The sequence below is a fragment of the Bos grunniens genome, chromosome 7 (assembly GCF_055505025.1).
Source record: "Bos grunniens cultivar Pamir isolate PY7600 chromosome 7, Bosgru_T2T1.0, whole genome shotgun sequence".
NCBI classification, from domain to species: Eukaryota; Metazoa; Chordata; class Mammalia; order Artiodactyla; family Bovidae; genus Bos; species Bos grunniens.
Window position 1 is genome coordinate 18,751,647 of NC_141171.1, and position 25,664 is coordinate 18,777,310.

At 50.8% G+C, this 25,664-nt stretch overlaps 1 protein-coding gene, 1 long non-coding RNA gene and 1 pseudogene across 6 annotated transcripts in view; 1 reads left to right on the top strand and 2 right to left on the bottom strand.

Annotated features, from left to right (window-relative positions):
- Positions 1-12,398, top strand: part of SAFB2 (scaffold attachment factor B2) — a 29,663-nt gene extending 17,265 nt beyond the window's left edge. For 4 of the 5 annotated variants that reach the window (XM_086409885.1, XM_086409887.1, XM_086409886.1 and 1 more), the window contains 10 exons: positions 1,309-1,439; positions 2,728-2,819; positions 5,451-5,587; positions 6,593-6,883; positions 7,796-7,936; positions 9,036-9,078; positions 9,950-10,080; positions 11,490-11,602; positions 11,724-11,790; positions 12,020-12,398. In XM_086409885.1, coding sequence (XP_086266011.1) covers positions 1,309-1,439; positions 2,728-2,819; positions 5,451-5,587; positions 6,593-6,883; positions 7,796-7,936; positions 9,036-9,078; positions 9,950-10,080; positions 11,490-11,602; positions 11,724-11,790; positions 12,020-12,164 — 1,291 coding nt within the window. In that variant the 3' untranslated portion in view covers positions 12,165-12,398. Of the gene's footprint in view, positions 1-1,308; positions 1,440-2,727; positions 2,820-5,450; positions 5,588-6,592; positions 6,884-7,795; positions 7,937-9,035; positions 9,079-9,949; positions 10,081-10,831; positions 11,603-11,723; positions 11,791-12,019 lie in introns of all 5 variants that reach the window. The other variant, XR_015166788.1, reaches the window with a different exon arrangement.
- Positions 12,399-14,318: 1,920 nt separating this feature from the next.
- Positions 14,319-19,719, bottom strand: LOC147368762 (small ribosomal subunit protein eS24 pseudogene; annotated as a pseudogene).
- A 259-nt stretch (positions 19,720-19,978) lies between these two features.
- Positions 19,979-25,344, bottom strand: LOC147368763 (uncharacterized). The gene is made up of 2 exons (XR_015166804.1): positions 25,099-25,344; positions 19,979-21,453 (listed from the first exon to the last, which is right to left on the bottom strand). It is a non-coding gene; the product is annotated as an uncharacterized LOC147368763 (long non-coding RNA).
- Positions 25,345-25,664: the final 320 nt, after the last annotated feature.

Genomic DNA, 25,664 nt, shown 5'->3' on the forward strand with positions numbered 1-25,664 from the left:
CTCCTTTCAAGATGTTTCTTAGGTCTGCTGGGAGGGAGAGGGTTCCCACACCAAGAGTGGAAGAAGCATGTCAAAGGCGCTTCCTGGGGACTTCTCTTGCAGTCACATAGTGACCAGGAAGCAATCTCTAGTCTGTCAGAGGAGAACCAGGTGAATAACAGAGGACTGGGGTGCAGCAGGTGAGAAGACCCACATCTGTGCAGTGTGTCTACACAGCTTGACGGGCAGAGCGTGGGTTGAAAGGTGTGATAGAGCAGCACAAGGACCATCCTGCTGTGTCAGTCTTAAGAAACCTAGAGCATCGCTGGAGGGCGTCATGGTTATAGGGACATGAATGTAAAGCCAGCAGAGGTGGAGCCACGTGATTGGCAATAAAGGCATCCGTGGTGGCTGTCTCAGGGTGCAGACTTGAGCTGTATCTATAGTGTTTGGTGTTGTACATTACAAGCATTTAGAGTGAATGGTTCCAATTAAAGATGACAGCTTCATGTGTGAAGTTTAGGAGGAGGGAAGGGTGTGCTGCGGGGCACCTGGGAGAGGACTCCTTGGGCCTCCCACACTCTGCCTGGTTGGTGGGAAGAGAGGGCAGGGGTGCCTGTTAGCAGGTCTCATGGGGCCTGGTTTTCCCAGCCTGGACCCTAGCATGCAGCGGGCACTCAGTAAGCATGGACTGAGACGAACACCAGTAGAGGATATGGGAGACATGTTTGAATGGCAGCCGTGATGTGTTTGACTGCTTAGCGGGAAATCGCCTTCAGCTGAAATAGCACTAATGGTTTTCATGTTTGCTGGCACATCACATGGCATTGTCCCTCCCCCAGAGTGTGGTATGCAGGTGGTCTGGGTGGGAACCACTGCTCCATGCGGCAGGCACCACCCATCCTTGTGCTGAACCTCCATTCGGTTTTACACTCTACTTACTGGGAAACGTGTTTTTTTCCTACAAAAGATAAAAATAATATTCCACAAAAACAAAAGGAAGCATTTGAAATTAGTCTTTAACAGGCTTTTTAATACAGTTGGAATGTTTCTTGTGTCTGCTTGTGGGTCTGTTGATGTACTGGTGCATTTAGCCTTTGGGAAAAACGCCCTGTGAGCCTTCAGTGTCATGCAGCAGGTTTCTAGGTGTAGCAGGGAACTTCAGTGGGAAGGGGCTGTATCTGAAGAGGGTATTATCTTTCCCATGGTTTTCAAATAATTCTATTCCTTTGACTGCCAGCGGGCAGATTTGCTGTGTGTGGAAGTATGACCTGCCCCTGAGGGACTCTCAGGAGCTCAGGTATGGTAACTTTGTTTCTTTGTACACAGAACCATCATTAAGAAGGAAGAGAAGATGGAGAAAAAGGAGGAAAAAGAGCCTGAAGACATTAAAAAGGAAGAGAAAGATGAAAACGAGCTGAAATCAGGACCTGAAAATCGGTCCAGAGTCACGAAATCAGGTGATGAGTCTGTTATGTGTTGACAGGACGGGAAGAGATGGCAAGGGCGGCGAGTAGGCATGTGGAGTGAGGGCCCAGCAGGTGCCCTTTGCTGAGCTGAGCTGTGTACAGGAAGCGCTGAGAGCACCAGAGCCTCGGTGATGAAGTGGCTGAAGGGAGTTTGCAGATCAGAGATCCGGAGCTTTCCTGGTCAGGGTCTGTGTTTGTTGGTGGCTCAGTGACCTGGGTATTTGCTTTCCCTGAGTCTCTGGCAGAATAAAGTGTGGGATTTGCAAGAGCCAGGTGTCCTGGGTTCCTGTGACTGATTCCGTGAGATTCTGCTCTTCTGTCATCAAGTTTTTCCTGCATTTATGTTAACACTAGATATAGTTTAAAAAAAAAAAAGAAGAAAAAAACCAGAAAACGGAAACCTCAGAGGATGTACATCCATTGCACCATTGCAGCAGCCACACTTGGGGCACTTCACCTCTGTTGTCATTTTATCACAGTTGATTGTGCTCTGACCTTTGGGTTTGCATGAGTCCACAGAGCACTTTGTTGAAAAAATAAAACCAACGTGTGCACCCTCCCCTCCCCCCCCCCAAATAAACAAAACCCAGCCAGCTGGAGCCTAGGAATTTGGTACAGCACATTACAAGTTACATCTCAAGTGTTTGGGATACTTTGCCAGCAGTTTCAAGACAGGCATGTTTTTTAAGATGTTCCTCAAGTATTGTAAATCCCTAAATCAGTCATTGTTGGGGTGGTTAGAGCCTGCTAATTGTGTCATTGAGGGAAAATCAGTTTGGAAGCCTTCATTGTGGGAGATGAATGAAGGGAGCTCACCCATCTGGCAGGGCGCATGAGCCCGCAGGCAGCGTCTGACTTGGAATATGGGGCCCTGGGTTGTGCAGAGCTTCCCAAGATGTGTGGGCGGAACACACGTCCAAGTGGGTTCACCTTGAAGCTGCTGGGGTTTAGTGTGGGGGTGAAGGAAGCCCGCAGGTGGCAAATGTTTGCACCCATATTGCAGAATGCACTTTGATCCTCATTTATGCCGTAAGAATCGAACAGATCACCCCAGATGAGTAAAGGCCAGTCGGGGGACACTAGCCACCTCACACCTAATGTTGCCATGTCAGCAGCGCTTTTTATCACATCGGAGAGGCGAGTGGGGACACCAAGGCTCCAGAGCTTAGCAGCAGTCTGTGGAAGGTGTGTCCAGAGCCCCCAGTCAGCCTGGGGCCCACCTGTGGTCGGGGAGGGAGGGTGTCGACATGCGTTCATAGACGGTGTGTTTTTCCTGAAGGAAGCAGAGGAATGGAACGAACTGTTGTGATGGATAAATCCAAAGGGGAGCCTGTCATCAGCGTGAAAACCACAAGCAGGTCAAAGGAGAGAGTGAGTATTGCCCTTGCCCTCTCGAGTCCAGCCGGTTCCAGTGACGGTTTAACAACCACATTGATTTGTGTTAGGAGAACAGCGTTGTTTCACCCTTGAAATGTTAAGGTTCTTTGAAATACTTAGGAGACATGTTGCTATTAATAACTAGACTGTGCACAGACACGGATTAAGTTCTGAAACTTAGTCTGAAACAATCCTTAACTGTGTTTGTAGCCCATAAACGTGTTGACCCTTTGCCAATCCTATTACTCTATACCTAATCTTCAGGAGAGCTGATTCATGAACTGGATAGAATGGGCAAGGCCTAGGGCTTGTCAGGCTGGAAGGCAGGTTCTGCTCATTTTCTGTAGCTGTTTTTCCTAGTTTTTTATTAAATTAACCAAAAAGACAAGTTGAGCCCACCTGCCTCTCTTCCACGATCAGAGTGAGCTCCGTTGCCTATGTGTCCTGCACCACAGGACAAGCTTATTGCTTCTTGTTTTACTTTTTCTACTCTGGCAAACTGAACCCTTTGCTTCCCAGCTGAAGGTTCTAACTAAAACATGAGCGAGGAGAGCAGTTCCCTTTTAGTGATATAGAGCTAGCAGTGTTCACCCAAGAGCACTTTATGATGTTGAGGCTTAATTTTGAAATGAGCACTTGGGGTCCATAAAGCGGCAGTTCCCAATGCTGTGTTCCCCTGAGGAGAACCATAAAATACAGAGAAAAATCAAGGAAGGCCAATAATCTCACCAGCCAGATAACTCTGATGTTAAACAAAAATGTAAACTTGATGAGAAATACAACTAGTACAGAAAGAGATGAGGTAAGCAAAGCGGAAGCCTCCACTCTGCATGGGCCCCTCTCAGCGGCCAGTGCACCCGCCACTCACGTATCTACACGCACCACACCATGGGGCCTGGGCTCCTGGGACTTGGTGCTGTGCACATCGGTGCTGTCTTGTGGAGCTGTATGTATGGGACAAAAAGGTCGGCTTTAAAGTTCAAGTTTCGAAGTGATTATAGATTGTTGGGAAGTTATCAGAGATAGTACAGAGGTCCCAAGAACCTGCCCGGTGGTTCTGTCCCCGTTAACTGTGTGGAGGTGGGGCAGCACCAGGATACTTTGTCACCAGTGTAGACCTGAGTCCTGCCACTGCAGTCCACACGCATACCTGGTCCCTCAGCACAGAGATGTCCTCCTGGACACCCCTGTAACGTTGCCCCACTCCACCAGTCCATCCCCAATGCTGGAAGCCTGTAAGCGGTTTTTTGTCACCAGCATGGTGTCCTGAGAATGTGTGTGAATGAAATCATACAACCATGACCTTGAGATTGGTCTTTGCCCTCAGCATGGTATCCCTGAAATCCATCCAGGTGTGTGTGCAGGGGTGTCCTTTTCCGCATAAAGCTTTATTACTGAGCTGTGGATGTACCGTGGTCATTTTGACCAAGTCCTCTGCTGGCGGACACTGGCTGTCTCCACGTCCCCTCTGGATGCAGCATTTGTGGGTATACTATTTGTTAGGGCAGGTCCAGAGCTGCAGACACATTGTTTGTTGTGGTAGATGCTCATTGAGTGCCCTTCAGAAAGGTTATGGAGGACACTGGCATGTGCCAGGCCACTAAGAAGTGACTAGGGCAGGCTGTGGACCCGGGAACCCAATGTGAGACACAGACCTCTCCCCCCGCCACTGCCATGCCACCCTCCCCAGCAGATGACGTCTGTACCTCAGGATGCAGGCCGTCTGTCCTTCCCTTCTCCAGCCTGCAGTGTGTGCTCAGACTCCCAGTTCTGCCCTCCTTGCAGATCATTGCTGTGTTTGGGGTTGTGAACCTGTCCTTGTAATGAGCGTGGACAGGTCTCTGTCCCCTCCTTTTTTTTCCCTCTTCAGTAAAATGTTTGGTTATGACCTTTGACTTTCTTTTGGATTGCTTTGTTTTTCATTGATATTTTGCCCCTCTGTGAGCCAGTTAAGACTGCTGAGGACCTTTTTAAAAAATGTGTCCCAGGCTCCTTCCCTGGGAATTGTGAGGCAGTGGGTCCACAGGAGGCCCTGGGTTCTGAGTTACACGAAACCCTCCAGGAGAGGCTGGCTTGTGGCCAGTGTGGGAGCCCAAGCCTTGGAGAGCCTCAGAATGGAAGTCATTTGTCAGTGTTTCCTGCCTTCTCCCAGAAATGGAAGAGCACAGAAGTGCCCACAGTACTCTGCTTTACTGTGCTGGTTTACACTTGGGGGCCTTTGGCTTGCTCTGTATGGAGGCCTCCTGCCTGAGCCCTGAACCAGCAGTCGAAGGGTGACCCCACCGAGCAGAGTGATTGCTGCCCTGGCTTGTGCGCCTGCCCTATGCCTCTGGGGAGCCTGGTTTTGTTGTAGATAATGCAGAGAGCTTGGCTCTGCGATTCCAGAGAAACTGCTTGCTGAGGTTTTACCCTACTCCTTCTCTTTCATTAATGCCCTTTGCAAGATTTGAAAGCAAGGCTGTAGCACCCAAACTCAGGCGGTGTGAGGCAACCCGTGCTGGGGCCTCCCTGTAAACCCCAGGGGACCCAAGGTTCTTAGTCTAGTCCAGACATGCTAATTTCACTTGCCTCGTATATTTGTCATCATCAGTTCCCTGACATTCATAAGCCAGTTTTGGTCAACAGAGCTCAAAGAGTCAGGATCGCAAGTCGGAAAGCAAAGAGAAGAGAGACATCCTGTCGTTTGATAAAATCAAAGAACAGAGGGAGCGAGAGCGCCAGAGGCAGCGGGAGCGGGAGATCCGAGAGACAGAGAGGCGGCGGTGAGTGGGGTCTCTTCTCGGGGGGATGCCCTTCCTCCCGAGCCAGCCGCCTGGGCTTGCTGGCCTCCTGCTGTCCGTGCTGCACCCGCCCATCCCATGACGTAGTCGTCCCAGCATAGTCATCCAAGGCTGTTTCTGCTCAGCAGCATCTCCTCTGGCTGAAGTTGTGCCCTGGCCCAGGTAGCACGCATACCCAGGCCACCTGTGGCTTTGACAGAGGAGGGTCTCTGGGGTCAAAGATCACCAGCTTCTCCAGTTTGCTTTTCTAAAATAGTGTGACTTTAGCTTCTGCATGTGGGCTTTAGAAAGTCAGAGTTTCTTGACCCATTTGAAGATGTTTCACTTCCAGCTGGCTTGCCCTTGGTGTAGAGCCTTCCCTGGCACCCTGGGAGCGAGTGAGGAGAGCAGGGGGGCATACCCAGCTCCCTCACCAGCTCCTATGTGTGGTGGCCAAGGGGCAAGACCTGTGATTCCTTCACTGGTGCCTGGCTTTCTCCTGTCCCCACACCGTCTTAGGTCCCTTTCAAAATGCCATATGTTAAACGTACACCCTCGGAGAGGGAAGGGGTGACAAAAAGGAGCATGAGTTGCGTCTCAGGGAGAGTGGCTGTCATCCGTGTCTCCAGGGTTTTATCTGCTCAGGAACTTCAGGGTAGTGGTTATCCTTTGCTTTTTTTTACTTTTCTGCCCTTGTTTACCTGTGGTTTCATTCTGGTGCTCTTTGAGCAGGTCCTACTGGTCTGGACCTGAGGCTCTGTGTCCACTCGCCATCATCCCTCCCTCCCAGCTCACCCTGGTTTTGCTAGTTGGAGAAGGGGAAAGGATGGAGTTTGGGGTTTCTGGACGATCAGAGCCGTTCAAGGGGCAGGTTGGAGCCTGTGAGGGGGCAGCCAGGTCACATCCAGGAGCTTGATGTGTCCAGGCTCCCTCCGAGGACCTCAGTGCCACCATGTGGACTGGGCGCCACCATGTGGGAAAGTCAGGGTGGCCTTCCTGTGTCTGCAGAGAGCGTGAGCAGCGGGAGCGGGAGCAGCGCCTGGAGGCCTTCCACGAGGGCAAGGAGAAGGCGCGGCTGGAGCGGGAACGCGAGCAGCTTGACCGCCAGTGGCAGCGCCTGGAGCGGGAGCGCCTGGAGCGCGAACGGCTGGAGCGGGAGCGGGAGCGCGTGGAGCGGGAGCGCCGGCGTGAGCAGGAACGTATCCAGCGGGAGCGTGAGGAGCTGCGGCACCAGCAGGAGCAGCTACGCTATGAGCAGGAGCGGCGGTCGGTGGTCAGGAGGCCCTACGACATTGGGCGGTAAGGCCGCAGTCAGAGTGGGGAGTGGCTGCGGCCACCTTGATGTGGGGAGTCGGGAATGCTGAAGATGGACACCTGGGCAGAGCTCGTAGCTGCCGCCTCCGCAGCTAGTAGAGTATCTCCAGAGCTGCCACTTGGTGGAGGCTTGGTGATGCTCTTGCCTTGGCAGTCCTTTCGTTGGCACTGTGGTTCCTGGGGGAGCTTGACACTGTCTAGTGGGGAGGAGACAGGCAGGCATGTGTTAGGCTGTGTTCCCTGCCATCTCCTTCGGGCTCACATGTCCTCCTGGAGTGGGAGGCACAGAGTCGGTGCTGTGGAAAAGTAGGTTGCCTTCCTCTAAGAAAGGAGGTTTCTCTCTCTCCACCTTCTCTGAGCTGCTTAACTGACGGTCTCCCATCACCCCACCACCTTTGAGCCTAATTTTTTAGTAAAAATCAGGAAGAAGATAATTGGAGACCATCCCAAATTGTATGTAGTTCGCTGTCACCCGATCTAATTCCCTTTGCTTCTGAAAAGCGCGAAGGGAAGTTCGGGTTACCGTAGACAACGAGTTGGAAATGTGGTAACTCAGAATGTTGTTTCTGGAGAATCAAATATTTCATTTCACTTGCATTTGAGCTCTTGTGGGAGCTCAATACCTTGGGATCAAGGTATTAACATCCTTGTGATACAGTTAGTTCACAGTGGTTCTTCTTTCAGGACTGTCAAATGAGAATGCCAGGGTGCCTTTTGGTAGTTTGGGGTTTTTAATATATCAAGTCAAAGCGATAATGACTGAATGTTTAGAGATTAGCCCTGCAGGACATTTTAAACGATACTGTGTCTGGAGAGAGCATTCCACCTCCACCCTCTTTTTTTTTCTGCTCATTCTCTCATAAGTGAAATTTGCATCTTTTTAAAAATGAAAAACAGGCGAGATGACGCCTATTGGCCAGAAGGAAAGCGCATGGCCATGGAGGACAGGTACCGCCCGGACTTCCCTCGGCCTGATCACCGTTTCCACCACTTCGACTACCGTGACCGGGGCCGGTACCAGGAGCATGTAGCTGACAGGTCAGTGCCCCACCCCTCTCCAGCAGGGGTAGGTCTCCATCTCTTCTCATACTGGAGGTTCCTAGTGACCGCCACACGTGGGATTTAGAGACAGACCTTGATCGGGATGTGGGAATCAGTGGTCCCTTAGGGCATTTTCGCTTTGACTCTGGGGAAGGCCTCATGGTGTATGTTTCGTGCACTGTCCTCTTACAATGGGCGGGTCCCAGGCTCTGGGTTGCAAAGCTCCCTGGGGTCTCTGTGGCCACTCTTCCTTCTTGTCCCTCCCCCAGCAGGAGTTGCACTGGAGCACAGGTCTTTGAGGAGGGGAGGGCATGGCCCAGCCTCCTTGTTCTTAAGGATGAGGAAGTGGTTTAGAGAAAGGCCGTGACCCACTGGAGCCATCTGCAGGGGTCACTGACCTACATGGGGCCCGAGCCAGCGGGCACCAAGGGGGCTGACTGCAGGGTGTGGCAGTGGCCCTCTCAGGCCTGCTTTGTGTTTTAAGGGTCTGGGGGTGTAATTTTTTTTGCCAGTGCCTCTTTAATGAAGACTATCTCATTTATTAGAAAGGCAGCCCTTGGTTTTCCAGTTTAAGCATTCTTTCTTTAAGTTTCTCATTGCGCTTGCCCAGGCTGCATATCCTTGAGCCATTTCACTGCTCATTAGCTCCTCCATGAGCGAAGGGAGATGGGGGTGAAGACAGGCTGAGACACCACTCATTTATTTAATCATGGCCGGACTTGGTTTCCGATGTGTTAGTCACATGGGTCAGATCATACCAGAGGTTAAGACCACCAAGGCTTTCTTATTATCCAGTTTGTCACCAGGCCACAGATTAATTTGGCATTGGCTTCGTGGGTTGGATCTCTACTTTTGAGACTCCTGTGAGGGACTTTAGTTCAGTAAAACCTTCCTCCCCACTTTCTTAGGCTCCGACTTCACTCCTACCCCCAGGGAGCTGCCAGCCAGCTCTTTTTTCAGGCCTGTCAGTCAATTAACTGTTCTCATGTGGTGAAAGAGGATAAGTACCCCAGTTGTTGGACTCTTCCGTGTGGTCTGCAGCAGTATCAGAGAGAGCCGTCAGCTGCCACTGGAATGAGATACTTCTGTTTTGCAGGAGGGAAGGTTCAAGATCAGTGATGGGAGAGCGAGATGGGCAGGTGAGTAAAAGCCAGACCTCAGGCTGGGAGCATGGCTGCTTCTGTGCAGTGGGCAGACATGGACATTAAATACATAGGGCTTGTTCATCTTATTCAATGGGAAGTGAATAAAGAGGATTGATTGTCTGCTTATGTAGAATGCCTTCCAGTCTAGACACATGGGATGTCCCAAACAGGGGCTTAGCAGCCTGCCGGGGTCATTAAGCCTGTGTTTTAGGGCATCCCTGTCAGGTACTGGGGTGGGTGCCTCTGTCTGAGGGCCTGCAGGTACCCTAGGGTGTCAGCTCAGAGGAGAGCTGATGCCACCCCCATGAGAAAGGTGGTGGCAGTGTCAGAGTCGTGGCTGTTTAAATGGGGTCAGGGGGCAGAGGGGGTGGTGAAAGAATACATAGCGTCTCTTGCTCCCAAGATCTCTTGCTTCCAGAGCACTGACTTGGTTGGCCAGGGGCATTGAACCACTCCCAGCAGCATTGCTGGCTTCCAGGCCTCCACAGTACTGAGCTAGGGGTCTGAGGGCGCTGGCCTGCCCTAGTGGTGTAGGGGGAGCTTCCTGTCACCAGCAAGGTGCAGGTGTTTGTCGTCTTCAGGGAAGACAGGTCTGAGTGATGCCTTGGTGGACCCAGAGCCTGGGACTCTCCGTGCTCACGGGGTCAGGGGCCCTCTGCTGGTCCTTCATGTGCATCAGTGATAGAGCGTTAGGGGTCCTCAGGGTTCTTAAGTGAGGAAGGGATCAAGAAGTGTCAGAAAGGGCCTGGGCATGTCCTCTTGGGTGGCAGGGTCTGCAGGTTGACCAGACCCAGAGGGTGGGCCTGCCACAGGCCTATCCAGGAACCGTGAGGCTGGAGTCGCCCTGTCCCTCTTGGCCTTCCAGCACTACTCAGACGAGCGCCACAGCCATGGAGGACCACCAGAGCGCCACGCCCGAGACTCCCGAGACGGCTGGGGCGGCTACGGCTCCGACAAGAGGATGAGCGAGGGCCGGGGGCCGCCACCTCCACCCAGGTTAGCGGGCAGGCCATGCCAAGCCTCCCTGGGGGCATCACTGCCCTCACTTGGTCCCAGCTTGGCTTCTGTGCAAGGGATCCAGGTGTATGTGCCCGCCAGGTCACCCGGAACAGTGTCAGCCCTAGGTGTGAAGGTCCCTATCGCAGGCCCTGGCTGCTGAAGCAGGTAGCCCTGAGGCCGTCTAAGGCTTGTCCCCTGTCAACAGTAGAGAAGCTTCACTCGGCCCTGTGCTCCAGAGTTGTCTGGGTGTCTTGTCAGGCTGGTGTCACAATCACCAGAAGTCTTTGCCACATCTCTAGGAGTGTTCCGGATGTTGATCAGAGACTAGGGTGCCAGTTGGATAGATAGTGACCTGCTTAACACCGAGTTCTCTTAGGCTGTTCAGCCACAGTCTTCAGTGTAAAGGGGTGAGTTCGTGCTCTGGCAGCAGGCTGTGTGGAGCCGCGTCACCGTGGGACTGGGCGGCCATCACACAGCCTGGGGCCAGGTGGCTGCACCTGCACATGGGGACTGGGTTTGGATCGTCAGCTCCCAGGGTTTCTGTCTGAAACAGCTGTTTGAAGGTGCACTGTGCAGTTCGTTGTCGACAGCGCAGTTGGATGGCTTTCAGTTGATCCATGCGTCCATCCCTACGACCCATTTCAGAGCATTTACATCACCCCCCAAAGAAGCCCCCATCAGCAGACCCTCCCCATCTCCCTGGCAACCACTAACCCACTTTCTCTCTCTCTGGATTGGTCTGTTCTAGATGTTTCCCATCAGTAGAATCACACACTGTCTGTCTGTGTCTGCTTCTCTCAGTGAGCATCATGTCCTCAAGGTGCATCCGTGTTGGAGAGAATGTCAGGGCTTTTCTCCTTTTCCAGGCTGATGAATCTCACAGTTTATGGAGGGACCACATTTTTTGTATCTGTTCATGAGTTAGTTGATGGACACTTTGGTGGTCTCCACTTTGGGGTGGTTGGTGTACAAGTTTTTGTGTAAATTCAGGTTTACCGGTCTCATACACCTTGGAGTGGAATCGCTGGGTCACATGGCCGTTCTACATTTAACGTTTCAAGGGACCACTGTGCTATTTTCCAATGGGGCTGTACTGTTTCACATTGCCAGCAGCCTGGTGTGAGGATCCCTGTGTCTGCACGTCCTCACCTGCACTTGACACCGTCGTCTGTCTTTTTGATAGTAGCCATCCTGACGGGTGAGGTGGTTGTGACATTAGCTGTGCTGAAGACCTACTCATGTGCTTACTGGCCACATGTGTTTCTCTGGGGAAGTGTCGCTTCCTGTTCTTTGCCCACTTCTCTCAGAAACTCTTGACAGGAGGGCACAATCGCCCAGCCACAGCCACAACCTCTCCCTGGAAGCATAGTGGGACCTTTGTGTGTCTGCCTTTTGTTTTGGCAAAGAGGTGGCCGTGACTGGTCGGAGCACAGCCAGAGGCTGGAGGAACATCAGGAGCGCACCTGGCCGGGCACAGTGGACACGGACACAGCGGGCCGGGAGCACTCTCGGTGGCAAGGTATTGGCTGACCCCCGCCTGCAGGTCTGGTAGGGCTTCTGGGCAGGGGCGGCCAGGGTTCCGCCAGCTTTCCTAGGGCTTCTGAGAAGGGAGTGTTAGCAGACTCTTCCTTCTCTTCCAGGTGGTGAGAGGGGCCTGTCTGGACCCTCGGGCCCCGGGCACATGGCAGATCGGGGCGGAATATCGGGGTAAGTTTTATCTGCCCATAAAGCTGATTTCTTCTCGCTCCTCAGTTCCTCTCACTTTCTGCATCCTTGATCAGCTTTCTGGTTGAGTGTTTTGAAAACACTCCCATAGCAGCCCTCCCCAGAAGGCAACCTGTGGTTGTGAATTTTCTCCTCTGGAAAAAGCCAGGGGGCTCTGAGCCTGCTGTTGCGAGGTGACACGGTGAGAACACACGCGTGCCTTTGTTCCTAGGCGAGGCGGCTTTGCACACGGCGGGCACACCCAAGGTGATGTGGTGCCTGCCGGAGGCCTCGACAGCGACGGACTGGCTGGCCAGGACCGGGGCGACAGAGACCCCCACCCCCACCAGTACCCCCACTTCACCCGCAGCTACTAGACCCCACCCGTCCACGCGTCCTGGTAGGCGGACAGACGTACTGTTGAACTCTTAGCGGAGTTACCTTGAACTTGTGGAATCTTTTAAGAAGCAAAAGCAAATCCTGCCACCGTGTTGTAGCTCAATCCAATGTGAATTCACTTTTTTTTTAATAAATGTGTTCTGCCATTTTTAAGACAAGGTTTCTGTTAATGAGGCATTCCATTTTCCATTAATAAAAGTTTATGGTTCTCACCCGTGTATATGTATCGGTGATTACAGAGCAGAGAACAGGGTCAGCCCTCAGCGGCATCACTGTTCGGAAAGCAGAGGCCGGCTCACATTCCTGAATTCTCACAGCTCCTGTCCCCATCTTACAGAGAAGGAAATGGGTGCAGGGGTCACACTGCTCACGAGAGTCCTAGAGCCCTTAGGTGGCAGAGCTGGGAAGGAATTAGGAATTCTTCACCAATGGGGAGGGAGTGTTCATCCGGGGCCCCTGGGACCAGTCACTTTACCTGACAGTTCTGTGCGATTTGTGGGTCTGGCTGAGCGGCGGGGTTGGGCAACCCTTGCTTGGCACAAGCTCAGCGGTACTGGATCCACCCGTTTTCCTGGAAATGCAAGTTCATAGGTGAAATCTCATTTGTGATTATAAATAGCAGTGATCTTAATTAAGGGCTTCCCCTGGCAACGCAGTGATAAAGAATCTGCCTGGAATTCAGGAGACACAGGTTCGATCCCTGGGTTGGGAAGATCCCCTGGAGAAGGAAATGGCAACCCACTACAGTATTCTTGCGTGGGAAATCCCATGGACAGAGGAGTCTGGCGGGCTACAGTCCATGGGGTCTCAAAGAATTGGACATGACATAGCACACTCACAGCAGCAACCTTCATTGAAAACCCCTGACGCCAAAGGGGTTGTTCACGAGCTTCTCCCAGCTCCATCTAGGCCCCTGCGGTGTGACACCACAGTGAGGCGTGTCTCTGGAAGATCGCTGGCCCTGCCCTTCTCAGGGATGAGATGACCTGGTGGCCATGAGGCTGACCCTGGGGGGGCCTGTGCAGGGCTTGGGGGCAAGAGGGAGAGCTGCCTCCCTGAGTCCCAGCCCTGGACCTGTGTGGTCTGGACTGGCGAGTGATGAGTTAACCTGTGTGCAGCCTGCTGGGAACATGATTCCCTCCTTCCCCTCCCCTTTCTCTGTAACTAGGACAGCCACCCACTGGCCCCAGAACAATTGCCAATTCTCCTGGAGTCCCCTGTGTTCCTGCTGGGTTGGTGAAGCAAGGGTTTAAAAGAGCAATCTGAAAACCCGACCCAGCTTGCCTTGAAGCCTGCATCTGGTGGTCCCTGTCTGTCTGAATTGCCCAAATAAACACCTCCCTCACCACGGGGGCTTTTAGAGTCGTTTTCCAATGACAAGTTGACAGGATGCCATCTCCATGCACTGGGGCCCAGTGTGGCATATTACCTCCTGCACGGACAGCCTCATTGCACCCCACAAACTAGTCTGGAAACCAGGGTCCAGGGGGTTCAGAGTTGGCTGGGAGAAGCCAGGTTGGGATTGGGACCTGGAGGTGTCACCTGTTCACAGATCTTGTTACAAGGTAGGAGCAAGTCCTAAAGTTCAGAACTGGTGCTCCCGAGGGGGCCCCAGGAAGTGTGAAGAGTGTGGGCCTGTATCACCCCACAGCCTGTGAGGAAAGACAGGCCCCTTCCTCATTACCCAGGCCTAACACCAGGCTCCATGGTACTTGGATACCCTACAGGATAGGTGATGTAGTCATTTATTCTCTTCCAGTTGTAGAGGTCAGGAGTCCAAAGTCAAGGTGTCAGCACAGCTGGTTTCTTCTAAGGCTGTTGAGGGGATTCTGTTACAGGCCCTTTCCCAGACTCCAATCCAGTCCAGTGAAAGTGAAAGCTTTAGTCACTCAGTCACGTCTGAATCTTGGCAATACAGTGTCCCCATCGACTGTAGCCCACCAGCCTCCTCTGTCCTTGGAATTCTCCAGGCAGTACTGGAATGTGTAACCATTCCCTTCTCTAGGGGATCTTCCTGACCGAAGGATCAAACCTGTGTCTCATGTTTTCTGAATTGGCAGACAGGTTCTTTACCGTTAGTGCCAGCTGGGAAGCTCCCTGACTCTGGTGGTCATCAGACTTTGACGGTTGCTGGCAATCTTTGGCATCTTTTTTTTTAAGTCTTTATTGAATTGATTACTGTTTTGTGTTTTTTTTTTTTGTAAAAGGTCTTAGTTTATTCTCTCAAGAAACATCTGCACAGTCACCACAGATACAGCCACTGCAGAATCTTTACTCCTTTTTTTTGCCAGCACCAACATCAGCCTTTGTAGTCCCCCTGACTTTCTTCATTCTGTTCTTGAGTTCCTTTGGCTGTTTTCTTGAGGTCTTTTTCTTCTCATTTAGGCCATATTTTGTCAGCCTGTGTTTGGGCTCACTCTTCGCGTAATCCAAGGAATCATAAATCATTCCAAAGCCAGTTGTCTTGCCACCACCAAAATGGATTCGCAATCCAAATACAAAGATGACATCTGGTGTGGTCTGGCACATTTTGGCCAGTTTTCCCCAAATTTCTGTTTCAAGTACTGTTGCCTTTCCAGGGTGAAGAACATCTATGACCATTTGTTTCTGCCGAAGTAATTGGTTGGTCATGAACTTCCTGGTCCAGATAGTTACTATGTCATTCACAATGGCAGGTGATCTTCAAGCAGCCAGGGAGGAAAAAAAAAAACAATACTTTTTTTTATGTTTTATTTTTTTGTCCAAAGAGGCATGTGGGATCTTAGCTCCCCAACCAGGGATGGAACCCACACCCTCTGCATTGGGAGGCAAAGTCTTAACCACTGGACCACCAGGGAAGTCTGTAATCTTTGGCATCTCTTGACTTGTAAATGTCTCTCTGCCTCCTTCACGCAGCCTTCTCCCTGTGTGTGTGTGTGTGTGTGTGTGTGTGTTGTATGCGTGCTTATGTGTCCAAATTCCCCTTTTTATAAGGTCACAGTCAATGTTGGATTAGCACCCACCCAAATGACCTCATTTTAACTTGATTACCTCTGTGGACATGAATTTGAGCAAACTCCAGGAGATAGTGAAGGACAGGAAAGTCTGGCATGCTGCAGTGCGTGGGGTCAGACACTACTGAGCAACTGAACAACAGCAACCTCTGTGCAGGTCTTGTCTTCAAGTACAGTCACTTCCTGAGGTCCTAGGGGCCAGGACATCAACATGTGAATTTGGCAGGGAAAAGAGGTCACAGTTTTCAAAGATACACAGATTTTTCAGAAGCGCAACTTCTGGGAAAATTGAGGAAAATGGCTTGTCATTTAGTCCAGAACCTTACAAAGAGTTGTTCACCGTTTCTGTGAACAGACCTGCAGGGTCTAAACACCCCCCCTGCTGCTTCTGCCTCAGATGAGCTGTCTCAATAGACCCACGTGTCTGAGCACTTCATCCTGTGCTCAGTGTAACCAGGACTGGTGCCCGGCATTCACAGGCTGAATTAGTATTTATCAGACATTATTTTCTTTTTATTTCTTCTGATAGAGCATCATATGGTTGGGCTGCTGTTTTGTTGTTGTTTTTTTAACTGTATGTGGTTAAGTCATAATGGGCTTCCCAGGGGGCACTAGTGGTAAAGAACCTGCCTGCCAATGCAGGGGACAGACGCAAGACACACGGGTTCGATTTCTTGGTCAGGAAGAGCCCCTGGAGAAGGAAATGGCAACCCATGGTATTCTTGCCTGGAAAATCCCTTGGACAGAGGAGCCTGGCAGGCTACAGTCCATGGGGTTGCAAAGAGTCAGACACCACTGAAGCGATGGAGCGCACAAGTCATATTAGCTCTGATTTTTATTTCTGGAGACAAAAGGGAGGTGGAAGAAAAGACTTGTTATAAAAAGAACCTGCAGGGACTTCCCTGGCAGTCCAGTGGTTAAGATCCCATGCTTCAAATGGAGGGGCTGCACATTCTAACCCTGGGTGGGGAACTAAGATCCAGCATGATATGCAGTGTGGCAAAAAAAAAAAAATAGAACCTGGGACACTTAGGCTGTGTCCACCTTTTGGCTGCTGTCAGTCGTGCTGCTGTGAAGATGAGTGTGCCTGGATGTCTCTGCACACCTGTTTTCTACTCTCCTGAATGTATACCTGGGAGTGAAATTCCTGGCTCCTATGGTAATTTTAGACATTTAACTTTTGAGGAACTGCCAGGTTGTTTTCCATCGCGGCTGCCCCATCTTAACATTCCCACCAGCCCTGCACGGGAGTTCCGAGTGTGTCTCCCATCTTCACCACTTGTTTTCTGAGTGCGTTTCTTGTTTTAAATAATAGCCATTCTGTTGGGTGTGTTAGGCCTTCCTTGGTGGCTTAGTGGTAAAGTATCTTTATCTTTAGTGGTAAAGTATCTGCCTGCCAATGCAGGAGCCACAGAAGATGGGAATTCGATCCCTGGGTGGGGAAGATCCCCTGGAGAAGGAAATGGGAACCCACTCCAGTATTCTTGCCTGGAGAATTCCGTGGACAGAGGAGCCTGGCAGGCTACAGTCCAGTGGGTAGCAAAGAGTTGGACACAACTGAAGTGACTGACCACCACCACCAATGAGTGTGTTAGTAGTGTGGATAAGCAAATGGTGGTCCAGCCATACAGTGGAATGTTGTTGTTGCTTGTTGTTTAGTCGCTCAGTTATATTCTTTTCCATTGTGGTTTATCACAGGATATTGAGTGTAGTTCCCTGTGCTATAGAGTAGGACCTTGTAGTTTATCCATCTTATATATATATATATATATATGCTAGTTTGCTAATGCCAGATTCCCAGTCCTTCCCTCCCTCATCCCCCTCCCCCTTGGCAACCATAAGTCTGCTCTCTACTTCTGTGAATCTATTTCTGTTATATAGATACATTCATGTCATATTTTAGATTCCATATATAAGTGATATGATATTTTCATTTTTTGTCTGACTTAGTATAATAATTTCTTCTGCTGCTGCTGCTAAGTCGCTTCAGTCGTGTCCGACTCTGTGCAACCCCATAGATGGCAGCCCTCCAGGGTCCCCAGTTCCTGGGATTCTCCAGGCAAGAACACCGGAGTGGGTTGCCATTTCCTTCTCCAATGCATGAAAGTGAAAAGTGAAAGTGAAGTTGCTCAGTCGTGTCCGACTCTTAGCGACTTAATGGACTGCAGCCCACCAGGCTCCTCCGCCCATGGGATTTTCCAAGCAAGAGTACTGGAGTGGGGTGCCATTGCCTTCTCCATAATAATCAACTTATATTGCTGCAAATGGCATTATTTAATTCTTTCATTGGCATTATTCATTCTTTTTACGGCTGAGTAATATTCCATTGTATATATGTACCACATCTTTATCCATTCCTCTGTCGATGGACTTTTAGATTGATTCTGTGTCATAGATACTGTAAATAGTGTTGCTATGAACACAGGTACATGTATAGGATGGCAAGAGTTTTTAATTAAACTGTCTATTTTTTATTGGGGTATAGCTGAGTAACAGTGTTGATAGTTTCAGGTGAACAGCAAAAGGACGCAGCCATATGTATTTAATGGTAACCATGCATGCGTGCTAAGTCACTTCAATTGTGTCTGACTCTGTGATTCTATGGACCGTTGCCCACCAGGCTCCTCTGTCCATGGGATTTTCCAGGCAAGAATACTGGAGTGGGTTGCCATGCCCTCCTCCATTCTCCCCCAAACTCCCCTCATATTCAGGCTGCCATATAACATTGAGCAGAGTTCCCTGTGCTATACAGTAGGTCTTTGTTGGTTATCCACTTTAAATATAACACTGTGCACCTGTCCATACGAAGGCAAATTTTTGTGTTACATATATTTTGCCACGATTTTTAAAAAATGTTTTAAAGGTCAGGGTAGGGGCGGTTGGGTGTCATAGGAATGAGAACCACGGCAGTAGGCTTGGGAGACAGACTTGGAATCCAACCTACCTGTCTGCCCATAGGAGTTACTAGTTCCTCTCTGTTTTGGCTTTGTTAACTGAGAATAGGACAGTATTTGTCATAGAGGGTCTTTGCCAAGATTAAATTAGTTAATAGATGTAAAAAGCTCCTAGAAAATGTTAAGTGTTCAATAAATGTTAACAGGCACTGGGAGGCCTACAGGAATAGGGCCTAAGGTACTCATGTTCTCCAGGAGACCCATAAAATGTTTTCTGAGGCCCAGAGAGAAAGAGGGCAGAAATGATCAGCTCCGAAAATGCAAAGAGAAAACTGCAAAATCAGAATGAATACCTTATCACATGTCTCCACATTTACAAAAATGTGTCAACTCCATCAACCGCTAAATTCTGTATTCATAAAGATTTCATTACATTTCAAAACAGCTCCTAGGTTAAATTTTCTCACTTTGCAGGAATTCCCCAGCCTGCACAATGATTGCCAGTCTCAAATTGCACGCATTCCTCTTCGTTAAATATTTTCACATGCAGTGCTCTAAAAAGGACTTTTGAGTTTTTAAAAACACAGGCATAGAGTTGTCAGTTCCTGGGGATATGGTGCTTTTTCACTGGTTTGCAGATCGAGGGGCGGGGTCTCCACTGAGACCTCCCAGTGCTGCCCCTCCCCAACCCTCCAGAGGTTAGCCCATCCCTCCCTCGTTGGTCACAAGATCACAGGATGGTGAGGCCAGTGGGTTCACATCTCAGACTCTCCTTCTTTTGTCAACTGTGTGTCCTTGGAAAAGTGACTTACCCTCTCTGGAGCTCTCAGAGTTGTCATTTCTCAAATGGGCATGATGCCTCCACCCCAGGTCGCTGGGCAGATTCTGGTGGGTGACTATGTCAGGTCCAACCTTATGAGCCAGAGGCCTCATTGGCTCAGCAAGATGCCAGTTTCTCAGCATCTCCTCTCCCCAGAGTAGCGCTGATTTTTTTTTTTTAAGGGGGGCGGGGGGGGGCGGTGCTTGGCATGCAGTTTGTGGGAATCTTAGTTCCCTGATCAGGGATCAAACCTGGGGCCTCAGCAATGAGTGTGCTGAGTTCTAAACACTCATTACCAGGAAATTCCCAGTATTGCACTGATTTTATGATTTGAGAGTTTCACACAATACCTGCAAGAGAATTAGGTGTGTGTTTCCTCTGGCTGTCATAAGAAATTCACATAAACCTCTCACCTCAAAGTCTGGAGGCCTGAAGTCCTCCAATTCAAGGTGCCTGCAGAGCTGTTTCTTTCCAAGGCACTAGGAGAGCGATCTGATTCCCTGCCTTTTCCAGCTTCTCCAAGCCACCCACACTCCTTGCATCCTGGCCCCTTCCTCCAGCTTCAGGAGCCAGGAATGCAGCATATTTTTCATCCTTTTTCCACAGTCACATCTCCCTCTGACTATTAGGGGACAATTTCTGAAATCATGAGCCTTGGCCAGGCCTGCTTGCCCGAATTGCCTCGCAACAGTAGGTCCTGAAAAGCAAAGTGGTGCTGCCTCTGAAAACTAACCAGAAGAATTTGAGAGGGGCCAAAAGGAGGGAGGAGATACCAGCCCATAATATGTCCTACCAACCTCCCAGAATCCTTCATGCTTGAATCCATCTTGAACAAGAGATGCACACACCACCTGGAAGAACCAGGGGTGTGTGTATGTGTGTGCATGTGTGTGTGCTCAGTCACTCAGTTGTGTCCAACTCTTTGTGACCCCCTGGACTGTAGCCCGCCAGGCCCCTCTGTTAAGAGAATTTTCCAGGCAAGAATACTGGTGTGAGATGCCAATTCGTCCTCCAGGGGATCTTCCCAATTCAGGGATCGAACCCAAGTCTCTTTCATCTCCTGAATTGGCAGGTGGATTCTTTACACCACCGAGCTACCAGAGAAGCCCTAAGCCTGGTGACTCAGACTAAATGTGGGCCAAACAAGATGACTGGCCAGAGGCAACTCAGAAACCAACCTCATTACCATAAACCCTGAGCCTTCGAGCCACGTAGCAGAGCAGTTCTCCTGGGTTCCTTTATTTGCTATTTTCTACCCCCACCCGGGCGCCCCCTTCCCAACAAAGTCTCTTGCTTTGTCAGCCCGTGTGTCTCCTCAGACAATTCACTTCTGAATGTTAGACAAGAGCCCACTCTCGGGCCCTGGTAGGGTCTCCCTCCCTTCCTGGTACATGATCACAGTCAGGAAGGGATCTCTGATGTGGACTTCTTTGGGTAGGGGGAGGGGGCGTTATTTTGCCTTTCCCACTGGGATGGGAATCTGTGTTGGGGGCGGAGGTTCACAGGCGTGAGTACTGACCAAGGAAGTGAGACAGTGGCTACCTGTGGCCTCAGGCTTGGCCTGATGACTCAGATGGTGAAGAATCTGCCAGTGATGTGGGAGACCCAGGTTTGATTCCTGTTTCGGGAAGATCCCTTGGCAGAGGAAACCCACTCCAGTATTCTTACCTGGAGAACCCCATGAAGAGAAGAGTCTGGTAGGCTGCGGCCTAGGGTCACAAAGGGACATGACAGACGCGAGAAAAAGCTGCCTGGCACTGACCCTGGGGTGATTAGGGCAGGGGGATAGTGACACCGAGTGTGAGAGGAGCCAATTGGGATGTGAGCTCTGAGTCGACTGGTTTGCATGTGAAAGGCACCCTAGGGCAACTTGTTTGCTGTCTCTGGGAATTAGCTGGTCCTGGGAGGGGCTGAAGCCCCAGATGTCAAAGCATCAGAAACAAGAAAATAAAGACATGGGTAACACATCCATGTCTAACTAATACACCCAGAACGCGGTTGTTGTTGTTCTAAGTCGTGTCCGACTCTCTGTGACCCCATGGACTGCAGCATACCAGGCTTCCCTGTCCATCACTGTCTCCCAGAGTTTGCTCAAACTCATGTTCATTGAGTCAATTATGCCATCCAACCAACTCATTCTCTGTCGTCCCCTTTTCCTCCTGCCTTCAATCTTCCCCAGCTTCAGGGTCCTTTCAAATGAGTCAGCTCTTCAGGTCAGGTGGTCAAAGTATTGGCGCTTCAGCTTCAGCATCAGTCCTTCCAATGAATAATCAGGGTTGATTTTCTTTAGGATTGGCTAGTTTGATCTCCTTACTGTCTAAGGGACTCCCAAGAGTCTTCTCCAGCATCATAGTTTGAAAGTATTCATTCTTCGGTCCTTAGCCTTCTTCATGGTCGAACTCTCACATCCATACGTGACTACTGGGAAAACCATAGCTTTGACTATATAGATCTTTGTCATCACAGTGATGTCTCTCTTTTTTAATGTGTTGTCTAGGTTTGTCATAACTTTTCTTCCAAGGAGCCAGCATGGTAGACACAGAGTAAATTCTTATCGAATCTATGCAGAGGAGAAAGAGAGAAAGGACACAATAATCCTGTATCTTATGGACTTCCCTGGTAGTCCAGTGGTTAAGACTCTGCCTTCCAATGCAGGGGGTGTGGGTGCGATCCCTGGTTAGGGAGCTGAGATCCCACATGCCTCACAGGCAAGAAACCAAAACATAAAACAAAGCAATATTGTAACAACTTCAATAAAGACTTAAAAAATGGTCTGCTGCTGCTGCTAAGTCACGTCAGTCGTGTCCGACTGTGTGCGACCCCATAGATGGCAGCCCAGCAGGCTCCCCCATCCCTGGGATTCTCCAGGCAAGAACACCAGAGTGGGTTGCCATTTCCTTCTCCAGTGAATGAAAGTGAAAAGTGAAAGTGAAGTCGCTCAGTCATGTCTGACTCTTCGCGACCCCATGGACTGTAGCCTACCAGGCTCCTCCGTCCATGGGATTTCCCAGGCAAGAGTACTGGAGTGGGTTGCCATTGCCTTCTCCAAAAATGGTCTACATTAAAAAAAATCCTTAAAATCCTCTGTCTTCATGTTTTCATTCCTGGTCTGGCCTTTTGGGTCTTCTGGGGCCTGGCAGAATGCTAGCTTAGAATGTCTGACGGGGACACCAAGCCTTGTAGTGTCTTCAGTCAACACCAGGTGGCAGACCATCTCCACTGAGATTGGGAGGGAACCTGGCATGTTCGGACACGTGCAATAGTAAGGCTGCTGCTATTCCTGAGGAAGGTCCAAGGAACACCTCTAGTAAGAGTTACCTGGCGGTGGAGGGATGGGCTTATTTATTTTTTAGTCACACCACCACGGTGGCTTGTGGGATCTTAGTTCCCTGACCAGGGAGAACCTGGGCCATGGCAGCAAAAGCTCTGAGTTCTAACCACTGGACCTCTAGGGAATTCCCAGGGAGGGGCTTCTTTAAAATGCAGGTTCCCAGCCCCAACTGACCCATTGTCCCCTGGGAAGCTGACTGTTGAGAAGTGGCTTCCAGGGGCTCCTCACCATGGTCCTGTCAGGGAGGCCCCCGTGAGGGCTGGGTGACTTATGTGAGACCAAGCCAGGCTGGAGAATGTTATCCCAGCTCTACCCTTTGCCACCTGGATGACCTGGAACCAGTTACCTTGAACGCCTGAGTTTTTTCTTGCTGTCTTTTTTTTTGGCCATGCCCCGCAGCATATAAGATCCTCCCCAACCAGAGATCGAACATGTGCCCCCTGCTTTGGGAGCACAGAGTCTTAACTACTGGATCTCCAGGGAAGTCCCTGAGTCTTCTCTTTGTAAAACGGGCTGGGGGATTTCTGAGGATGCAAGGAGCTGATGCATTTAAAGTGCTTTACAGGCTTCCCTGGTGGCTCAGTGGTACAGAATCTGCCTGCCAGTGCAGGAGACATGGGTTTGATCCTTGACCTGGGAAGATCCCACATGCTGCGGAGCAACTAAGCCCTCGCGCTACAACTGTTGAGCCCGTGCTCTAGAGCCCAGGAGAAGAAACTACAGAAGCCAGCACTCTAGAGTCTGTGCTCCACAACAAGAGAAGCCCCCGCAACGAGAAGCCCGTGCGTCACAAGTAAGGAGTAGCCCCTACTCGCCGCAACTAGCGGAAAGCCTGTGCGTCAACCAACAAAGGCCCAGCAGTCAAAAATAAATAAAATTATTATTATTTTCTTTTATTAGGTTGTACCAGGTCTTGGTATATGCAAACTCTTAGCTGCGGCATGCGGGATCTGGTTCCCTGACCAGGGGGTTGAACCCGGGCCCCCTGCATTGGCAGCATGGAGTCTTAGTGACTGAACCACGAGGGAAGTCTCTAAAATAAAAGTATTTTTTTAAAGAGTCAAAAATAAAGGGCTTTGCACGGGACCCAGCATCTGTGGGTGCTTAGCCAGTGATTGTGGTTGCAGTCAATTCTTCTAGAAGAGACAGGTCTAAACTGGGGCCTTCCGCCTCCTTGCAGTCTTGGGGAGGGGGTTCGATCTGCCCCCACGCCCACCACAGCTGTAATCTATAACCCTGTGTTTGCAGTTTTTCAAAGAAGGGGCCCTGTTCGGGTATCTGAAAGCTGCACGCTGAGGGGTTAAGTGCCAGGAGCCGCTGATGATGCCTCACGGCTGCCTCCAATCTCACAGTCAGACCCACCTCGTGCCAGTCAGCCGTGAAACTGCCGGGCGCCCCACATAGCCAGCCACAGAAACTTCGCGCTGGGCCCCATGGGGAGGCTCGTAAAACACACTGAAGCTTCCCCTGCCGGCCCCGGCAGACCGAATATTTACAGACTTGGCTGAAATGAGACCCAGCAGGGCAAATTTCACAGGCAGCCCAGAAAAAGTCTCCTCGCCCCCTGTCCCTGGGAAAACAGGACATAGGGTGAAATGTAGTCTGTTAGGTCAAGGCCCACACCCTCAGCAAGACAAGATGTGACCTGGGCTTGACATAGTTGCTCAGTCGTGTCCGACTCTCTGCAACTCCAAGGACTGTAGCCTGCCAGGCTCCTCTGTCCATGGGATTTCCTAGGCAAAAATATTGGAGTGGGTTGCTATTTCCTTCTCCAGGGGATCTTCTGGACACAGGGATGGAACCTAGGTCTCCTGGCATTGGCAGGCAGATTCTTTACCACCGAGCCACCAGGGAAGCCGGAGAGAGCTCTTCTGTTTAGCAGCAGCTTCCAGGGCATTTCCTGTGTGCCAGGCTCTGTGCTAGGGACACAGCAGTGACCATGACTGAGACAGATTTGCTCTGTGGAGCCCATGGGGAGTGTTTTAAGCAGGAGGTGGAGTGAGCCTGGCTTCCTGAAGGAGCTGACTGGAAGGATATCCCAGGAGAGGGAACAGAATGTGCAGGAGCCCCTGGGAAGGAATGGGTGTGGCAATCTGGGAGGAACCTAGCAAGCAGGAATGTGTGTGAGTTGGGTTCAGAGTGACCTGTGAGGTCCCAGTGGGGTCAGGGATCAGGCCAGCAGACACAGGCAATTTGAGGGCACTGGGGGTGGGGATGGCAGGCTTTAGCAGTTGAAGGGATCCTCAGGCTCCTAGTAGGGATAAAGGTGTCTGTTATCCCAGAAAGGCAACCAGCACTTTCTGTCTCTAGGGAACTGGCAGCAGCCAGTCCTGGGGAAGGGACAAGCCAAGGTAGGCTCATGGCCAAGTTATCTGGACAAAGGTAACAGCAGGGGGAGCCTCCTGCAGACTCCAGGCATGAGGTCCCCCACCCCCACTCCAAAGACCTGAACGTAGGTGGTAGGAGCACGCTGGCTAGCAGAGCTGATAAGGTTGGTAGTTCATGCCCAACCTGGACTGAGTCACAGCTGCAGGCTAATGAGAGAGGCGGCTAATTCATGGAAGAGCAGTTGGGGGAGCGGGGAGCGGGAAGAGTGGGAGAGAGAAAAAAAGATGGAGAGATGAAGAAGGAACAGAGCTTCAGAGAAACAGAGACAGACAGACTCAGAAGGAAAAAGAGACAGCAACGCATAGAGAAGACAAGAGACTGAGACACAGAGAGGGACACAGATCCAGACAGAGACAAAAGCAGACGCAGAGGGACTCGGAGACGCAAAGATATTGAACCTCAGGGGCTGCTGCGACCCCTGCGCCCCCACCACATAGCCACTGGATGGTGCTAGAGAGCCACACACTGCCCCACGGTTGTCCCTACCTGGCCTCTTGGCAAGCCCCAGTCCTTTTCTCTCCGCCTGCGGTTCCCCTACTGGTCCACTGGCACGTTAGCGGGAGGCCCGACCCCAGCAGGGAGATGGAGATGGAGATGAAGGCTGCAGCAGAGTTTCGCAGGAATCAAGGATGTCCAGAATCCCTGTAACCTTGCCACCCCCGTGCCAAGGCCCTGTGCATATCTCCTGTGCGTAGTAGCACTGCTTGTCCCGGGGTGTGTTTTCATTGGTCTGGGTGTGTGTGTGTGCACAAGTGTTTTGAAATGGGTGTGTCTGGTTTTATCTTGGGAGTGTGTATCCAGCCAGTCTCGGTCTCATTTTGTCTCAAGGTATGTGGTGTGTGTGTGTATGTGTCAGAGGCTGGGGGGCGGTGTCTCTGTGTGTCTGATATTTCCAGGAACCCAGAAACTTGCCACACTCTCCTCTCCCCTCACCTTTCCCAGCAGTTCTGCATGGAGTCACCCAAGAAACTGGAGAACCAAAACATTCAGGAAAATTTCCTGGAATGCCAGAGGCAATGCTCTCTGGAGAGACAAGAATGGGTGTCCACAGA